We start from the raw sequence: 20,204 nt of genomic DNA on the forward strand, positions 1-20,204 counted from the left end.
GGTAATCATGCACTTTCTGTTTTGCGGCTCCCAAACGGTAGGTATGGTGGGGGTAAATTTCATCCACGATCTGGCACCTGGCGGGGGATGATTCCCCTCGTGCGGCATCGTTGCGGCGTTTCAGGTCTGTGAGCTGTGCTGACAATTCGGCGTTGTGGCATTAGTTTTAATTGATCACCCAGAGTTGGCAGTCGGTTTCAGAAAGGCGGGGGTAGGGTGGGGATAGAGGCTTGTTAGGCGAGGTGAACGGTGTATGTTCAGGGAGTGCGTGTGTAACCTTACGTTGCACCTGTAGCAGATCTGTTGGACTTTTTTTAATGTACCCCACTTCTTCTTTCTCCACTTATCTTAATATCCTACTCCCTGTTTTGTCATATTGCGTTTATAAAGGAAGATACTTCTCATCACTTCATAACAATTGTACAAAGCTTGGAATCAGCAATTTCTACATGTCTCGTGTTGAAAGTATGTAAAAACACGGCCAGAGTTGCTCATCAGCACATTCTTGATACATCACTATATGTATTGAATGCTTCTTTCTCAAAAACCGGCTATAATTGGTTCCGATTTACAAAATCTTACCAAGTCGGGTGACTGCATCGATACGAAAATTGGGGTCACTTACTGGAATTTTCCAACCTATTGTTCAAATAATGCATAAATCTTTTCTGTGATTTGGTTTGAATATTCCAAATTGAAAACAATTTTGTTAAACTTTCTTAATAATTGAAAAACGCTTCATATCTCGAAACATTCTAGAATCAATTAAATTTGGTAATTTACTTATTTCTTTAACTACATCTAACCGAGCTGCAGCTATCTTTCTCTGTATCACCAAGCAAAATTTTACTCTTAATGGAGAAGAAGATGCACTATCATCATGCGAAACAGTACGAATATACCAACCACCCGTTTTAATGCACGTTATAATATTTACACATCTTGCGTTTTTGCATTCACATAGTTGAAAAGTTGTGCGTGATATATTATTACTCCCTGTTTTTCCTAAATAAAATTTTTTAAATATTAAAACAGCAAGTGACTTTAGTTTTTTCTTTGCTTTATTGAAAAACAATGTTGCATCAGTTCCGATTTGTTAAAGATGCATTTTTCGTAGTTCTTCCGCATATGGATTATACATATCTGGCGATTAGAGGCTTGAGGATCGCTCGGTAAATCTCAATTGTTTAGTCATAACCACTAGAGACTAACGAAGAGGTCGGCCGATCGAAGTTCGTTTGAACACGGCGCTTTTAGCTAAAGAAGAGTTTGGCGAATCTTAATCCCTTACCAAGGATATCGTTTTCGGAGACAATATAATACCAGATATTCAGAAAAATTATTCTTTTTCTGCTTCCCTTAGTAAAAGTGGTGGCTAAAAACGAGACTTTCTTTCCGCCTTGTTTACAATACAAAGAGTTATTATTTAATGCTAAGTTGATGCCAATTTTTTAAAGAAGGTTTATGTTCTTGAGGAGCAAATTACCACATAAACTCGGTCTGAATGTGTTTGGATATGACTGAAAGAATTGCTATAAATAAGCTTTTCTAGTATGTACGATTGTAGTATGGTATAAGGCTGAAAAAATGGTGAATGTACTTTGGAATAGAGGCGGCAATGACCTATGGCACACAAACAGAGATCAAGCAAAAGCCCTCGAGAAGCCATGGATGTAGAGTAATCTTGCCCGTGGCAATTTAGCACATAAGGGTACGAAGATGTTCTAATGGTATCTCAGGGACACCGAACGACTCCCCATAAAATCAGGCTTACCCCTGCATGCGGGGCTCTGTAGGGTCGATCTTTTCTTTCCCTAGCTGCTCGTGGGATTAACATGCATCACACAAAACAAAACAGAAACTTTTAGAAAAAAGGTGAAAGACAGGCTATACTGGGTGGAGAGGGTTTGACTCGAATGAATCTAAGATAATCCTTTCCTTTCAATTTTCTCTCCGGCAAACATAACTCAGGTGACAGTTGTGCCTCTAGCTCATCCAGAAGCAAGGATTGACGGTTCCTCTGAATTAAAGCTATAGAGACTCAGAGGACACCCAAACGGCGAGGGGAGGCGGGAGACGCTAATTCTATAAGGAGGCATGTGACAGTCCAGCAGCTCTCCAGCAGTTTGAACTCTTCCTCTAATCCATGTTAAAAATTTGAGACTTCGTTCTATAGGAGTGAGGTCTTCGTATTTTTCACAAGCAGAACAGCAGCTAAAGCGCGGCTACATAGTACAGTGGCCCATACAACGGCATAGGAAGGTTCAGATTTTAAATTAGGTGAGACTAAATTGATCCAAAAGATGGTGAGGGCTATGGCATTGTTTTTAGGTAAGCTGGAACATCAATCTGTGGTACTTCGGTGATTGGGGGTATTCAATCGCCCATTAGGAGCAACATCCAGGTGAATTGCCAGGCACTATCTAGGTGAATTTCTTGTGAAAAAAGACTTGTAGCGACTCAACAGCTCTTTAGGAAAGCGATAAAGAAAAGCTCTCGTTTAAAGCTGAAGACACGGAGACACTTATGTGGATCTATACAGCAATTCTGCGACCCAGGCTATCCTATGGAGCTGTTCATTGGTGGAGCAGGGTCAAACAGTCCACACCGAATCCCCGTCAGGAAAGAATCAGCGGAATGATTTTTTAAAGGATCACTGGTGCCTAAAGCCGAAATCCACGGTGGCACTGCGGGTCCTTCATCTCACTAGCAATTTCATGTCTGCAAAGGTAGCCTGGAGATTAAATGTGGTAGCTGGCCGAAAGATTTCGATGGCAGTGCGGATCCAAACCAATATCACGAGTATACTGACCCTAAGAATTCTCAGAGACAAAACGCATCATTCGATATCTCTTCGACAAGAAGAAGTAACCTATTCACGAAGGCAGAATGAGTTAACAACAGAACACACCTGCCTAGTGATGGGGACGACTAGCTTACAGCTTGATCGAGAAACAAACAGAATGCAGAAGCTGGTTTATATCGTGGAAAAATTGGAATGGGCTTTACAATCCTGATAAGGTCTTAAGCTACAGTTCTACAATCTGAGATTATGGCCACGATCAAGTTCTCCTACGAGGCACAGGAGTATGGCAACAAAGGAAACATCAGTATCCATTTAGATAGCAGGGCTGCTATAATTGGCTTTCAATTTACCAACGATTAATTCGCTACTAGTATGAGAGTGTTGTAAGGCACTAAACAATCTAGCGATGGAAAACCGAGTGACTCTACTTTCGATTTGTGAAAATAGTGATATTAAAGGAAACGAGATATCGGAGATATCGGATCTTACGGTCTCAACCCAGGAAATAATAAGAATTGAATTCATTTAACAAAATTAAAACGCGAATATCTCGAAACTATTGTTTTTTCGGGGGGGGGGGGCTAATTTTTCATAACAAGCACAACATTTCACGTAATAGTACACATTATTAAGTATGATTAGCCCTGAATTTTCCCCAGTATAAAGTGTTTGACCCTGAATTCCGCCAACCGTGGCTCCAGTGTGCATCTCTGACCTGTTAGGGCGCACTTTCTTTTTGATCACCACATAAATACGCAGATACTTAGACTAAATGGAAAAACTATTCTACAATTCCATTGCTGAGAAACCCCACGAATACATTTTGGACTTAGATGAAGAATAACTTTGAAGTAACAAAACATGTGTGCGCCGCCAAACGACGTTTCCGTATAAATACAATAACAATGTAAGAATTTTTGATCAGGAAGATTGGAAGGGCTTCTGCGAGGTATCAAAAAATATTGTTTATACATAGTGAGGGGGAAGGCTAAGGCTAAGAAAGGGAGCACGCTGACTGGAATTTGGCCACCAAGATCGTTAATATCCAGAAGGTGGAATGGGCTGTTGCGTGCTTTTGTCCCTTTAAATCACTAGAGGCGGATGATGTCGATCTAGCGTTCTCACAAAAGGAAACGGATTAGTCAACCCCCCCCCCCTCCCTTCCTGACGAAACCATTTAGAGAACCCATTGCAGTAAAATACGTGCCATCGGCATGCAAGTATAGCAGACTGGCCTTTATTCCCAATCATGACAAGGAACGCTATACCCTGATTTTTCTGCACAACGAAAGGCGCCAGGCTAGAGTATATTAAGCAGACTAAAATGAATTTACGAGGGATTCCAAATAGAAAAATTAATAGACGTTTATTTCAAAAATTGGGAGAGAAACAGCTCTATCGAAAGTGCAAAAATAACTCTAGAGAAAAATAGAAGGAAAATAATGAGTTCTATGTTATTTAGTTGCATTGTCAATTCCATGGAGTTTAAATATGGTTTATAATTGATTATACATATATTAGGGTGAGTCGAAAATAACTGATTTCAGAAATCGCAAACAATACCATGTCGAAAAGTGATGCATTTTGACCCCCATGAAGTGTACTGAATGTGGAATTGTTTGATTTCAATCTAGCTAACGCGTACGGGTATAATATTGTTAAAAAATGATTTTACGCAGAGTTATAAAATTCTTTTTGATTTCAATTTTATTACATTTTTCTAATTTTATTACATTTTATAAATAAAGACCTACAATCTGAGAAATGATAATTTTTTTAAATTGTATTGCCAGTGAAATAACATAAAAACAGCCTATCAGCCGAGCTAAACTTAAAAATTGTGGCTATGAAGAAATCGATATCTTTAAGTACAAAATTTAGTTCACTGTAACAATACTAAAAGACTCATGAATCAGTATGATGTTTCTTATGAAGCGAGAAGCGAGAGGACTTACGTAAATTAAGCACCCCAAAAGGAACAGAAGTTTGCTGCGTCCACGTCGTTGGGGCTGGGTATTGCTAATTGTAGATTATTACGATGCATTAAATATATACCTTTTTGAGTATTCAAATTCTAGTTTTGGAAACCCAAAGTTTACGACAAATAAAATTAAATATAACTCTTTGAGGATTGTGAGAGGCGTGGGGACTAATGTAAATGAAGAATTCTGCTGGGTCACCCTCTGCTTAATTTATTTGCAAGGTTTTCCGGCAGAATAAAAAAAAGAAAGCACATTAAAGTCTGCTCTTAAACAGCAGGACATCCTGACCTCATGGAGTAATAGAATTTTAGTTTTGGAGACCCATAGTTTATGAGAAATAAAATCAACTATATGGTTTAAACTTTCTGCAAAACAAAAATTTTGTCTCGACCAAAAGTTTTGATTGTAGCTTTCTGAGATTACAGGCTTTTGGAAACCTACTTGTGAGTCTTTTTCTTATAACGAATCTGGGGCTATTAGATTATGCAGTTTCTGGACTTATGCTACTACTATAAAACTCTTCGAGATTAAGGTTTGAAATTTGCGCGTAAGTCTTTGTTTTTTGCTACATTTTGGGTTCGTGGTTTATTGGGATCAGATTCGGATGCAGCAACCTGAAAAACATATAATATACTTAGTCTGGTTTAAGGAACCATCCACTTATTTTTTGTGTTCCAGTGCAATTCAACAAATGTGATCGCTACGCGGGGCAGCCTTGTTACGCGCTGCGCGCGCACAGCTTATCGTCGAGTTTGAGCGCGTCTAGGGCGGGTGAATACGCTCCGGCGCTTTACGCTCGTTTTCGTACATTTAATGCATACACTTTAACTACATTTTTTTAAATATCATAAATATTATAGCTGAAATTCCAAACTGTAATGTAAACTTTTGATAATTACAGCTCAAAATTGGAACCAAAATTCTTTTCTATTTGTTCTGAAAAAAGGTTCTCAAAACACCTTTGGCTTCGACGATTACATTCTCATTACGACACTTTCGCTTCGCGTTCGATAATTTGTGTCTAATTGAAAAATGTCATCAACATAATTTGTAAATCTTGTTAATATCTAATACAAAATAACTTTCGAATTTTTTGTTCTCTTAAAAACAAAAATAGCATATTTTTGAAAATGATACAAATGTTTTAATGTTTGTATAAATAATAAATTTGGACTTCCGTTTCCGACATGAAAGTATAAGGTAGCGGGAATTGTTAACACTGAGTTTTTCTGATATTTTTGGTGAAATCTAAGATGAGTGTATTGTGAAAGTTTGTAGAAGGGCGTACATGTGAGAGATTAGTTGAGGGATTGTGAGATTGAACAGAAGTGGTAGATATTTTTGACGATTGAGACAAATTTATGTGGAAGTTGAGGTTAGGTTGTTCGAAGATTTGTGACAGGGTGAGAGGACTGGGTTGATCAGGTTGGTAGTAACAGGGTTGGGTAGCGATGGAGAAAGGCGAGACAGGTACCAGACCGCGACGATAGATAGAGGCAGGGTAGTATAGAAGGCGGGAGCGTTTGAATTGGATTTATAGCTAGCGGAGCGAGTATAGTCGCGTAAAAAAACAGGTTTAGAGCAGGAAGTGTTTAGTACGCCGAAGAGAATATCAAAGAAAGGCAGCCAAGAGGCAGGTACAAGAAAACCCTAGAAAAGAAGAGATTGATAGCCAAAAATGTCGGATCGATTGAGGCTTTTATCAAAAGGAAGAGAGGGTAGAGGGGAAGCACTGAAGAGAAGAAAGATATTTCTGCAAGCTTGAAATATCATAAAATATTTATATGGCCGCTGGAATAGAAGAATTTGGTTGAGAAGGATGATAATAATAAGGAGGCTGAAGGAAGCGGTGATGAAATTGAAGTTCCTATAAAGATGAAATAATAAAGGAAATTCGCGAAGTGATGATAGAAGTAATGTGGATTTTTGAAGAAAATCAAGATAAAAGGGAAGAAAAATTCAAGTAATTGGAACAAAAACTAGAGAAGAAGGAAGATAATAATAAAAAGGTAGAGGAGATGCAAGGTAGGATAAAGAAACTAGAAAGTTCGAACCGGGATTTCAGTGGGGCGAGAGTGAGAATACAAAGAAGGTAATACAGAGAAAAATAGAGCAAAGAATAGGTAGGAAAGATAGGGAAGAAAGAAAAATAAACATAGTGATAAAGGTTATAAGATTTAAAGGGGAAGGAGCTAAAGAAAGGAATAGAGGAAGTTCTAAAAAGAATTGATGCGAAGGTAGAGATAGAGGAAATAAGAAGTAGAGGAAGGGAAGAGCGAACAGGGTAGAGAATGGTACTGGTGAGACTAAAGAAATGGGAACATAAGAGGGAAGTGGTGACGAAGAAGAGGGTGTTATATGGAAGCTCGGAGAGAGTAGAGGATGATTTGACATGGATAGAAGGAAGATGCAGTATTACTTAAGGAAACTAGCAGAAGAGGAAAGAAAAAAGGGACACCGAACACAGGTTAAGTATGGGAGAATACACAGATATGGAAGAGTATGGTGGGAGTAGGATGAAGAAAGGGAACATTGTAAGAAACGTGGTGCAGGAAAACTAGGAGAGAAAGGAACGGGAGATAGGAAAATGAGAAATAATAAGAAGGAAAAAAGACGAGAAACGAAAGTAGGGAAGATTGGAAGATATGTTACTGGAATATAGCAGGATTGAAGAGAAAGAATAAGGAGTCTATGAGAAATTTTACTAAATGAAATGTAGTCATAATGATAGAGACGTGGCTTGATAAAATGGATAGGAAAGAGTAAGAAGAAGGTTACCAAGAGGTTACAAATGGCAAGTGCAAAATTTAAAGAGGAGAAATAAAAATGATTAATAGCAGAAGAGGTAAAGAAAACCACTCGTAGACTCTACTTTCACTTAGGGCAGCATCCCCATAAGCAGTCTTAAGCATTACAATAGTTTCCGCGGCAGATTTCCCCAACAGGAAACCAAATTTCACAGCTACGCGTTGCTCTCGACAATCGGCCATCTTGTTCTCGGTTAAATGGAAAAAAGTTCTTTCACTACAAAAATTCTCACGGATGAACCAATGTACTCACAGCGACAGAACTTCGTACACTTAATCAGGAGATGCCTTCCTAAAGGACACCTGGTCGAACAATGAGTTTCCCCACTCTTTCTATATATATATATATATTCTAAGGTACCTAACAAATAAGAAGATTAAAAGGGAAAAAGGGTCACTGATAGCAATGTTCATGGACTTAAAGGCGGCTTTAACTTATTAGACCGAGGCGAAATGTAGAAGTTTTTGGTCAAAAAGGGGATAAGAGAGGGATTAATAAAGAGAAAATCGGCATGGAGGAGTTACGATAGGGAACGAAAAGATATATACACTGGCATGAATAGTGTTGAAAGAATTATACAAACATAAGGGTTAATAAAACAGATACGGTGAATAGGAAAAAGAAGGTTAAAAAAAGAAAGATAATGTGGTTATTGGATAATCTGGTGTGGCAGTTATTACGTTATGGAGCAGAGATATGTGAACGGAAAGAAAGGAAAGAGATTGAGAAGGTTAAAAAAAGAGAAAGATAATGTGGTTATTGGATAATCTGGTGTGGCAGTTATTACGTTATGGAGCAGAAATATGGAAACGGAAAGAAAGGAAAGAGATTGAGATTTTACAAGAAATGTATATAAGGTGGACAACAGGGGCACGCTGGAGGACGCAGGTGTATATGGTGAGAGAAGAAGCGCAAAAGGATGAATTAAGTACTAAAGCAGGGAAGAAGGCACGGAAATTTAAGACGATGCTGCGGGAGGGAAAGGTAGAGGAGTTAGCTAGAAAATCTCTAATGGAAGTTGAGGATGGGAGAGGTAGGGCGATAAAATTAACGAGATAGCAATACGAAAGGAGAGTGTGGCGTAACTCTAGAGATACATTAGAAGACGATACTAGAGTAAACTATAAAGAATTGGAAAAAAGGAGAGGAAAGATAATTATTAGAAAGATAGGAGATTATTAAGGAGAGAGAAGATAGCCCAGGATACCAAGATTTAGATTGCGAAACGAGATAAGCGAAGGAATGTATTAGAAGAAGAAAGAGAGCCGAAAGTGCGCGATCTGTGAATGGGAATACAAAACATGGGAGCATGTTTGGAAAGAATGTATAGGAGAGGAATGGAAGATGAAGGAAGCTCTCAAGCGAATGTGATAAGGATTCTAGAGGAGTATGGATTAGTGGAAGAATGAATAAGGGAGTTAGAGGGTCCTAGATGAGTGAATAAGAAAGAATGAAGGAATGTATGTGAAAAAACGCCAAAAATCAGGTGCAACGAAAGTGAAAGCAAAAAAGAACGGAAGTCCCTTAGATTAAAAGCGTAAATATTGTAAGCAATAGTTATGTAATAGCACGAGTAGATTAAGATGGGGTTGGGTTCTCGCCCTTACTCTCGTTTGCACTGTTGCTTTCGATCGCTCGCTAACTCTTTCGCTAACAAGTCCCAAATTTCAATATCGTAGGAAATAGAAATAAGAATCTAGATATAAGATTTTCTATAAATAGCTGTAAATAACTGTAAGTAGTAAGGATAGGATTTTATAAAATATGTAGGTAGAAATATTGTAAGGAATATAAGTCATGTAAACCCTTAGGGCAATCATTATGAATAAACAAGAAGAATACACTTAAGCGAGGTCCATGCATTTTTTCAATCTAATCCGAGACTCAACCTCTAAGTTGTTGCCATTCTTCTCAATTATTTTTGTGTATATTTCATGGTTTTTGAGATAATTAATAATTATAAAGTTTTGAAATTTTACAAACCATTCTATTGTGTCTTTTGGAGTCATTCAAAATCGATTTTTTTCTATAAAATCGTTAAAATTTGTGAAGTTTCAACGTATCTCTGAAGGTTTTTGCAATAAATCTAAATTCAGATAATTAAATTTCAAAAATCTGTTAACTAACTGCTTTAGATCAAAGGTGGTCGAGCACCATCCTAATGAGAAAACCCTGAGGATGCTTATTGTTCATTATAATATTCAAGCAAAAAATTTTTAATCTTGTGAAATTCGCGCCTGTTCAATTATCAAGTTATAGAATCTTTTTACATTATCAACTTATCCACTCTTGCTCTCGATTATTGAAATGGTAGGTGAATATTAGCGACACTTTTACATGAAAATTTTTTATATTTTGAGTGGATCTTAAAGCTACAAATCGAACAAAACATGTACAGGTTTCTTATTGCAGGAGAAACAGAAGAAACAGAAGAAACTCACCCCTTGGTGCACATTATTGCATTAAACATTGTCATAAACTCGGTTGGATCTGTACACCTTGTACACATGCATTCAAAGAACTTCGTACGTAATAAATGATGTCTTCTGTTTGTAACTCCCCACAAGGGATCCGTGTAGCAAATCGTAATGTGTTCACCTGAAATTTATGTACACTGTAATTCACATTCAATAGTCATTCGTAATATACATTACAAGTCTCAAATATTTTTACTTTGATTTTAAACAATTTTGTGTTTCAACTTGGCCATCGTGTATATTGTAGATATCTCTTAAAATTTTAAATGATTGTAAGAATATTAACGTCATTAAAAGGACATTATATACTTGCCCATTCTTGTTTTCACTTACATTTTTTACACAATTATAATAAAACTAACCCTTAAAAAACATCCATCCACGCCTTATCTCTAAGACCGCTTGCTGTTATCGCCTTGTCTTCCTTGCTTCACGTCGCAAGCATGCCCCTACTTTCTCGCGTTTCCTTGCTTAGCCAAAGTCTGCCTCCTATGACTAATACCTAACACTTATCTACTATTTGCAGTATTTAAATTTTACTTAAATCTACTTTCTCTCCTATTTACAAAAGTTTCTTCTCTATTCCTCTTCCACCTTTTTTCCATTTTACTCAAAAAAACCTCATCCATAATTTTCTCTTTTCTCCACCCTTTCATGCAATAATACATCCATGCTTATACCATTTCTTTCCACTTCTTTTTACCCCTCCAACCAGTGATCCGCTCTTGTATCCCGCGTTCCGCACAATACATACACACATATAAACACATCTTCTTCTCCCTAAAAAGCCCGAACCTACTAAAACCCTCCATACTCCCACATCTCATTCTCACTATTAGCTCCTGACTTCCTTTTTCACCATTCTTACGCAAATATTTCGCTCTTTTCTTGAGCATAACACACCCTTATTTCCTGTTGTACCATGACCCTCTTACTCTCTCCTCCCCTGGTACCTTCTCTTTCTACATGTCGTTTTTCTTTAACCATCTCATATACCTTTCTTCCTTTCTTATGAAATATTCTCACTTCATGCATCTGTAGTTCATTCGTTCTAAAATACCTTTCCCTTTCAAACTCGTGATAATATAATTAGGTGTATTCCTTGCCAAGCCCAGTGTCAATTTTTCCGTTCATTCCCAAGCTTAAATGAATTAGAAATACGATACTGTTTTGTAATTCTCACAAGGAAGGTACTCCAGGTGTTCCGCGACAATTTGATTCTCCTTGATATATGTTGTGGTACTCAAAAAACTAAGCAACACGTATTCTGTTTATTTAAGAAAAACCACTTAAAGGGGGTAAAACAGCCCCTCAAAGATTGGGGTCTCAAATGTCGATTGTATAGTTTTGTGTTTAAAAACAAAATTAATTTCGATCAAACCTATTGAAAAAGTTTCCTCGTGATTAAAGATGAATAACGTAATTTTCTCAACAACAAAAATTAAGGGGGTAAACCATCCCTACATATATTTAAAGTTGTGCTCAAAATGTTTAAATTAACAGAATTTAAAAAAAATATATATAGTTTGAACTTGACACAAAAATAAAGTTGACGTGATACGCCAAATTTTTTTTAATTAACAGGGTGGCCACCCCTAAAACTTCTTATTTTGTGTCCATCATAATATATACTTTCCATGCACAAAAGATTTGGGGAATTAGTTTTATAACGAAGAAAGTAAAATCGAGTCCATCCAACATAAAAAAATATAATTTTTCACTTCAAATAAAAATAAGGTCAGGTTTGAACAAAAAAAATTAATGGGGGTAGCTACCCTAAACTATTTTCAGACGAAAAATCATACAAATAATTAAAAAGCATACATAGTAAATAATACGTTTAGGTGAAATTTACAATATTGTGAATTCTATACAGTATATCGTAGATGTATTCTTCAAACTTTTAATAAAAATGATATTCGTCAAAAAAGTTTTTAAAACATGATGATATCTTACACCACGAAAATCGAGTTACAGCAATATTGGTACAGCCTAATATGTCAGAACATGTTGTACAAGAATCACCAAAGCTAAATTCCAGGGTTTTTCGAATTTACCTACTTTATCTGCAATACATCCGCTTATGTACCATGCATATTAAAAAATATTAGTATATCTTGGCGAGGTTAACTGATTATCCACCAAACTCTATGGCTGAATAATGTTATTCCTGATATGTACATGAAAATAAGAGAACCAGAGAAGTGACGCACATAATTTTTTCAAACTCTAAACCCAAATACATTGCCAAAAGTTGCATTTTTTCTGTTTTTCCTGTTGGAATGATATAAAAGTTAAGATTCAAACCCACCTTGTCTTGTCGCAAGATAAAACTTATAACAAAATGTAGAATAATAGAACAGCTGAAAACGAATAATGAGTTCTATTAGTAAAAATATCAAGTAAAGATGATAATATATAATTTGATAAAATTTTAAAGTTTTAAATCATTCCAACAGGAACAACATTAAAGATTCAATATTTGTTGTCAGCTATTCTATTATTGCACATTCGGTGATACATTTTATACAAGAAACGAAGAAACTTTTCCAATAGGCTTGATCGAAATCAATTTGGCTCTTTAATACAAAACTATATAATCGACACTTGAGATCCCTATCTTTGAGGGGTTGTTTCACCCCCATCAAAGGATTTTTTCGCAAATCAAGAAATGCATGTCGCTTAGCTTTTCAATTACTACAACATATATCCGGAAGAATATATCTAAAACTCTAGCCTTGAGACAATGTCATACCTGAATCTTATGCCTAACAGTCGAGAGTGCTAACCACTACGCTAAACCGACAAGTTGAAACTCGATGAGAAAGTCATCCTCATAAACAACAGTTCAGAAAAGTTATAGTACCAAATCTTAAGCTCTCTTTTTCTAATTATTTATTATTATACGACGTTCTGCAAATGTAAAATACACGAACTGTTAACAGTAATGTAAATAAAATAATTATTAAATAAATAATTTAAATCTATTACCATTTTTCTTCGCGTAATATTTCGTTATTTTCACGTTGTAGACTACTTTAGAACTTTTTACAATGACGGGAAATGTAATTTTTTATTAACATTTAAAATTTCTCATAAAGATGAAACATAGAATTTTTCTCTTAAAAGCTGGCCCCACAACGGGGGCCCATATGGAACATCCATATAATAAGATTTTAAATTAAAAAAAAGTGTTATCGAATTTTTGTCAGAAATTCGCTGTTTGTAAGTCTGAAATCATGAAACCTCAAAATTGGTGGCGTCCAAAAAATATTCACCCTTTGAACTTTGAAATTTCAATCGTTGATACGTGAGGGCAACCGAGCTGGGCCCTCAGCGAGGGCTCCTATGGAACATCCATATTGTCAGAGTTCGAGTTTCAAAAAAGTTTCATCGAACTTTTTTCATAAATTCGCTTTTTGTAAGTCTGAGCTCATGAAATCTTAAAATTAGTAGTATGCAAAAAATATGCGTCCTTTGGACTTTGAAATTTTAATCGTTGATCCGTGAGGGCCACCGAGTTGCGCCCTTAGCGGGGGCCCTCATGGAACATCCACATGGTAAAATTTCGAATTTCAGAAAAGAGTCATTCAATTTTTGACAGAAATTTATTGTTTGTAAGTCTGAGCTCATGAAACCTTCAAATTTCTGGTGTCAAAAAAATATACGTCCTTTAGACTTTGAACTTTTAATCGTTGATCCGTGAGGGCAACAGAGATGGGCCCCCTGCGGGAGCCCCTATGGAACACCCATACTATGCGATTACGAATTTCAAAACAGTATCATCTAATTTTTGAAAGAAATGCATTGTTTGTAAGTCTGAACTTATGGAGTCTTCAAATTTGTGTTGTTGAAAAATATTCACCCTTAGGACTTTCCTTGGACACGGGAACCATCAAATTAGCCAGGAAATTGTATTAGTTAAAGTATCATTAAAGAAAGATTACATGAAATTTACAACAGCTCAATTAGAAAAAAAAGAACAAATGGCTTGAACATTATAGACAAACTGATTTACGGGGTTCATTACCTTGTGTACAAGGTTTATCAGAAAGATTAAAAATATGCGTTAAAAAAGTTTCCTATTAATGTATATTTTAGACATGATCACAGAATAAAAAAATATTTCACTAATATAAAAAACTCCGAAAAAATTGATAATATCTCTAATGTTGTCTATTTAATAAAATGCAAAGGATGCAATTAGGCTTATATAGGTAAAACTGGTCGTCGGTTAAAAACTATAATAGCCGAACATAAAAGAGACTGTAGAATTGGCAATTAAAACACGGGTTTCTTATAACATTCTTGGAATTTTTTTCATTATTTTAATTTCGATTTTAATCATATTAAAATTCCTTCTGAGGAAAATAACAATTACAAGAGAAAAATTCTGGAATCAATTTTCATAAATAAATATATGAAGGAATCTATTAATTTCAAAACAGAAATTCTTAACATGAATCAATATTATAATAGCATCATCGATTATTTTCAATTGTCAAGGTATTAGGCGAGCTTTTTATTTAGCATTGATTTTCTCCATCTATAACTACAACTTTCTTTGCTCTTATATTCATTCACTTGTTGTTTAGGTCACAACAATTTTATATCTGTTTTTACAGAATTTTAAATTGCTAAAATGTGAACTCTTTTAAAAATTTTGGGAATTTTTTTTATTTCTACAGTTCCCCAATACCTTTACTATATACAATGCACCGACTTAGCATGAATGTTTTTAATTTTGACGGTCTCTTTGAACTATAATATTATTGACTCCGAAAATTACCTCCAAGGTAGAAATTTGTTTTATACTTCTCATTTATCCTTTTGCATTTAATTAATTAATTTTTTATTTTAAATGGTTAATTATACTCTTAAGGCAGATGTTTGTTCTGATGAAAGCCCACAGATGAGGCCGAAACGTCAATAAAAAGGGAAAATAAGTAATAGCAATATGGATAGAAAGAAAGCAAAGGGAAAAACAGCAGTATGAGAGCAGTATAAAGAAAGATCAGAAATATGAAAATGTGGACGACGAGAGGGAAAAAATTAAAGTGGAAATAAAACAAGGATTAGAGTGCATATGCACAAGAAAATAGAAATGGCCATGATGAGGATTGTAAAGAGAAAATGAGTAGGAAGAGGGAGTTGGTAAATCGAAGCAAAAGAGCAGATTTTTCGTGAAAATATGAAAATCAATTCTTTTCAATATTGGGTACTATATCAATTTCAGTATGAAACGATTTAAATTCCTAATGTTTTCCTTTAAAGTACTGCAGTTTCAACAGCAGATAAGTTTTTAATCAAATACTTAAATTTACAACTAAAAGGATGAACTTAAACTAACAAGTAACACTACGTAAGTATCATGCATGGGTTCTAAGCAAACTGTGCACATCAATAAAACACTACAAAATATTGAATCCGTGTTTTTTTTTATTTTTGCAGAACAGTTTGATAGGAGTGATTTCTCGAGGTTAGGTAGGTCAGGTGTAGGTGTTTGGATGCGGTACGTTGGTAAAGGAGTAGATCATTAGGTGGGCTGGATTATGGTGTGGAATTCATTATTTTAAGAAGAACGATCGGTTCAACTTGCTGATTCCAGAGATAAGTGGATTAGGTTGCTTATGTTTCAATATTTTTTAGTGTTTTATTAATGTGCAAAGTTTGGTTCTAATCGGTAAGTGACACTTGGCTAGTGTTACTTATGAGAAGAATTATTTTATAACAAAAAGGTAAAATTTTCAACAAAATGTACGAATTTCTAACCAAATATTTGAAATTTCAACTAAAAAAGAAATGATTTTATTATCCTAAATCAAGTAGATTAAATTTAAGTTAAAAATTAAATGAATTTTCAACCATATACACTGAAACCGTGTTTTCATCTGATCTCACTTATATCCTCTCGCGCTTATATCCCTGCATAACTCTCATTTATATTTGTTTGGTATCCACCACCTCGCAGTATCACGTATCACCGCGGATTGAGTGTAGTTACATGTTCAACCAAACGCATTATTTTTTAATAAAGCAGTTCAATTTTTAAAGAAGTTGAATTTTTCTTTGTACAAAATTAATTTTTTGATCTAAAACCAGAACTATCCCATTTTTGGTTCAAAATTTATGTTTATATTTAAAACTTCATCTTTTTGGTAAACAAAATAATATTTTCTAGATAAAAAATCAAATGTTTGTTTGAAGTTATATTTATTTTGTTCAAAATTCTTAATTTTTTCTAGAAAAATATTCTTCTCAGTTAAAAATTAATTGTTTTCATTGAGGATTCGATTATTTCGTTGAACATTTCTTTTTAGTTAGTCAAAACTAATTTCTGTGAAAGAAAATTCGATTACACCATTTTTTGGTTGAAAATTCATATTTTAAATTGAAAATTGATATTTTAAATTGAAAATTGACCTTTTTTAGTTGAAAATCCAGTTATTTGTTTTAAAAACTTGTCTTTTTTCGTAGAAAATTAATTACCTTGGATGAAAATCTATCTTTTTTGTTAAAGAATTATCTATTTGATGACAAGTTCATCTGTTTTCGTAGAGAATTAGGTTATTTTTTGGGAATTTGTCAGTTTTAGTAGAAAATTGATCTTCTTGGTTGAAAATTTATCTTTTTCATTGATAATACGACTTTGTTTTTTTAATTCCTTTTTGGTTGGTTAAAAAATAAATAATGTAAGGGACAATTCGAATATATCATTTTTGATAAAGAATTCATTTTTGAAATTAATAATTGACCTTTTTTAGTTGAAATTTTCACTTTTTTTTAAATTCACGTCCTTCGTTGAAAGTTCGTCTTTTTGGTAGGAAATTAATCTTATTGGTAGAAAATTCATCTGTTTGGTGGAAAGTTACACTATTTAGTATCAAATTTATCTGTTTTTTTTTTAACTTGAACTAATTTTTGTAAAATTTAATTTTTTTGATCAAATTTTTGTTGTTGAATAAAACCAGAATATCCTATTTCTAGTTGAAAATGCATATTTTTATTCAGAGAATAAAACTTCTTGATTGAAAACTAATCTTTTTAATTAAGAATTAAACTATTTTTAAACAAATTATTTTTTTTTGTAGAAAATTAATTTACTTTGATACAATTTTATCTTTTTGATCAAGGTTTTATGCATTTAACTTCGAACATGTTATGCATTTAACTTGAACTCCTAATTGACACACTTTTACATTACCTTTCCTTTTTGGGCGAGTTGACCTACTTCTATTAGAGTGTAAGCAGGACGGGTATGCGGCCCTTCATCAGTTATATATGATAAACAAAAAAGATATATCTAAGAGAGTAGCCTAAAAATCATTCCCTCACTATATCCTAACTGCTAAATTCGAAGAAAATCATTAAATTAAATCTTAAAATTCCTTACTTATTGTTTGTTGTCTTATTTTTTACTCATATATGATAGTATTGACTGTGCAGTTGGCAACATTGGCCTTGACAACATACACTATAGCGGACGGTCGAAGAAAATATGTTTTGTTAAAACGAATTTCACTACAAGTTTTTTATATATTAGATTTTTTGATGTCATTGCCTCGTGTATTGGAATCAAAAGGTAAGCACTTTTCTATTTCAGAATCATAGCATATTTGTATATTTTTACGGTAGTAATAAAGTACTATACACAGTTCGTAAGAAAGTAAGGTTATGTTTGGTAAGTTTGTGGCAGTTTTTTTCATTTCGTCATTCCCTCATCATCACTCCCTCATAAAATTTTTTGATGAAGGAATGATTCCTGTGAGGGAATGATGTATTTTCTAATAGGTATAAGATATGTTTGTTTGTTTGATTGGGTTCAGAACGCTGCAAGTCTATAATGTCAGCAAGTAGAAAATTAACCGCTGCAGAAGGAAAATTGAAGAAAAAGGAGTATGACAGGAAGCGGCGAGAAAAATTGAAATACTGCCCTAAAAGTTTAGAGAAACTCAGAGTTTAAGAAGGAGTCAAGTATTTAAAGAAGAAAGAAAAAGGTCAGGTCAAGTCTGTCAGTTCTATGAGTTCACGACAAGAAAGACAAAAACGGAAACAATGGCATTCAAATAGTTCGAAATACCGGGAGGGAATTCGTCATGTGCGTACAAATCTAGCAAGATCAATGAATGAGATACCACCTTCCAGCCCAGTTTGACTGGCAAAACCAGGTTCAAGAGTAAGTGCTGTTGAAAACGAAACTGTTGCTTCACGACGAAGGCAAGAACTAAGAAACCGACGAGCAATATTGTATGTGAGAATAACAAAGTTAGAAAATAGTTTAAAAGAAGAGGTTAGGATGAGAGAAAAATATGGGAAGAAGTACACGCGGTTAAATGACAAAATAAAAACATCTTCATATGAGAAAAAGGTTAAAATCCTAATAAAGAATACTAAATTACCCGATCTAATCAAAAAGAAACTGATATTTTCTCAAATTATCAGTAAACAATTAACACAACCTTATGCTAAGCTAAAGACTCAGAGAGATAAACAAGCATACTATAAAAATTTTAGCTTAGATCCTTTAAAAAAACACAAACTAATGCATTATTCTAAAACCTTTTCCAAAAATCAAAATTACAAAACAAGTAAAAACAGAAAACTTAAATCAAAAATTTTAAAAGTAAAACAAGATTTTATTGATTTCTTGGAGAAAGATGAAAACTCTCGAATGTGTCCAGGAAAGAGGGATTTTGTTAGATCAGAAAAATTAGTTAAACAAAAGCGTCTGTTAACTGATAATATGCGTAATTTGTATAGAAAATTTTTAAACTCGATTACCTACAAAATAAGATTATCAACATTTTGCAAGTACAGGCCTTTTTGGGTAATTTGATATTAGGTCAGCGGGCGAGGTGGGGACGGGGCGCACACCGAAAGTTGTTGAATTCCAAACGGTACGTGATTTTCTGTTTCTCGTTCTCGCGTTCGCCTTCACCACCACTATAGCAATCTTTGCTATAGTTGAGCCGGTTGGCTGGCTCTGTACGGCCCGTACGCTAAAAATCATATGAACACTGATTTGCCTAATTATATTCAAATTAAAGAGAGCCTAAAAATATTCTATTTATTATTATTTTAAATTTTTGAGACAATAAATAAATGTAAAAAAATTCTTTTCGTACTTTAGAATTTTAGTTAAACTTCTAAAATTATTTTTAAAAACTAAACTTAAAATTTAAATGAAATTAAGATGCAGGTGAGTGGATGCAGAAAAGGCAAAAAGTGCGGAGATCGAGTGTAAAGGAAGAAGGGTGAGTAAAGGCAAAGGTGTGAAGGGTGAAAGTGAGTGGATTGAGGTGAAAATTTGGAGCGTGCGAAGTTTTTGAGGTTAGGAGTGAAAAAATAGTTGGTTGGTCAGGGGGACAAGAGGTAGGAAATAAAGGCGGGAAACGTCACAGAGCTTTGGGTAAGGTAGGATGCCGACGACGCGAAGTCCACAAACTGGCACCAGAGGGCAACAGTTACAGGACGATCGCACAGAGCAGAAAACCGTAGTGGCTGCAACAGCTGACGTTGCTGAAAGCATTGAAAGTGGGGGGATGGGTGACGTTGATCGCAGTGACAGCAGCGGTGATGAAAGTGCCGAGAAGTCGACCCGGGTGGGGAGGGTACCGGATTCAGGTACGGGCAAGCAACGGGGAAGGCCCTCAAATTTACAGCGCCTTAACAAGCTAGGCAACGCGGGTTCGAACAGAAGTCTGGACAAATGGAAAAAAAAGGCAAGCGCGACTAGCAGTGAAGGGGAGGAAAAAAGGAAAAGAGTGACTGGGGAAGATGAGGTAGAAAGGGACCAGGAGAACAAGAGAGTGAGAATTAAAAGGAAAACACCAGAGAGAGGGGGGGGGGTGGGGGAATGTTTGGAAAATTGGAAGCTCTCATTAAAGGCTTTAGAGAGGAAACAAGAAAGAGATTGGATGAAATGAATATGGATATGAATAGGCAGGGAACCGATGTAAGGGGCGAAGTGAAAAAGGTCAGAGAAAAATGGGATAAACGTTGGAAGGAGGAGAAAGACAAGGTTCGGGTTAAGCTAGAGAGCATTGAGAATAGACAGAGAGAGGTTGACGAACAGAGATCTAGAGAAATAAAGCAGTTGGAAGAGCGGGTATCCAGTCTAGAAATTAGGAA

General features: G+C 35.1%; 1 protein-coding gene across 4 annotated transcripts in view; it reads right to left on the reverse strand.

Annotated features, from left to right (window-relative positions):
* LOC117177684 (SET domain-containing protein SmydA-8-like) overlaps window positions 1-20,204 on the reverse strand; it is a 505,872-nt gene that overhangs the window by 309,303 nt on the left and 176,365 nt on the right. For all 4 annotated transcript variants that reach the window (XM_033368533.1, XM_033368530.1, XM_033368532.1 and 1 more), the window contains one exon: window positions 10,038-10,194. In XM_033368533.1, coding sequence (XP_033224424.1) covers window positions 10,038-10,194 — 157 coding nt within the window. The remainder of the gene's footprint in view (window positions 1-10,037; window positions 10,195-20,204) is intronic.

Source organism: Belonocnema kinseyi, chromosome 8, assembly GCF_010883055.1.
Source record: "Belonocnema kinseyi isolate 2016_QV_RU_SX_M_011 chromosome 8, B_treatae_v1, whole genome shotgun sequence".
Taxonomy (NCBI): Eukaryota; Metazoa; Arthropoda; class Insecta; order Hymenoptera; family Cynipidae; genus Belonocnema; species Belonocnema kinseyi.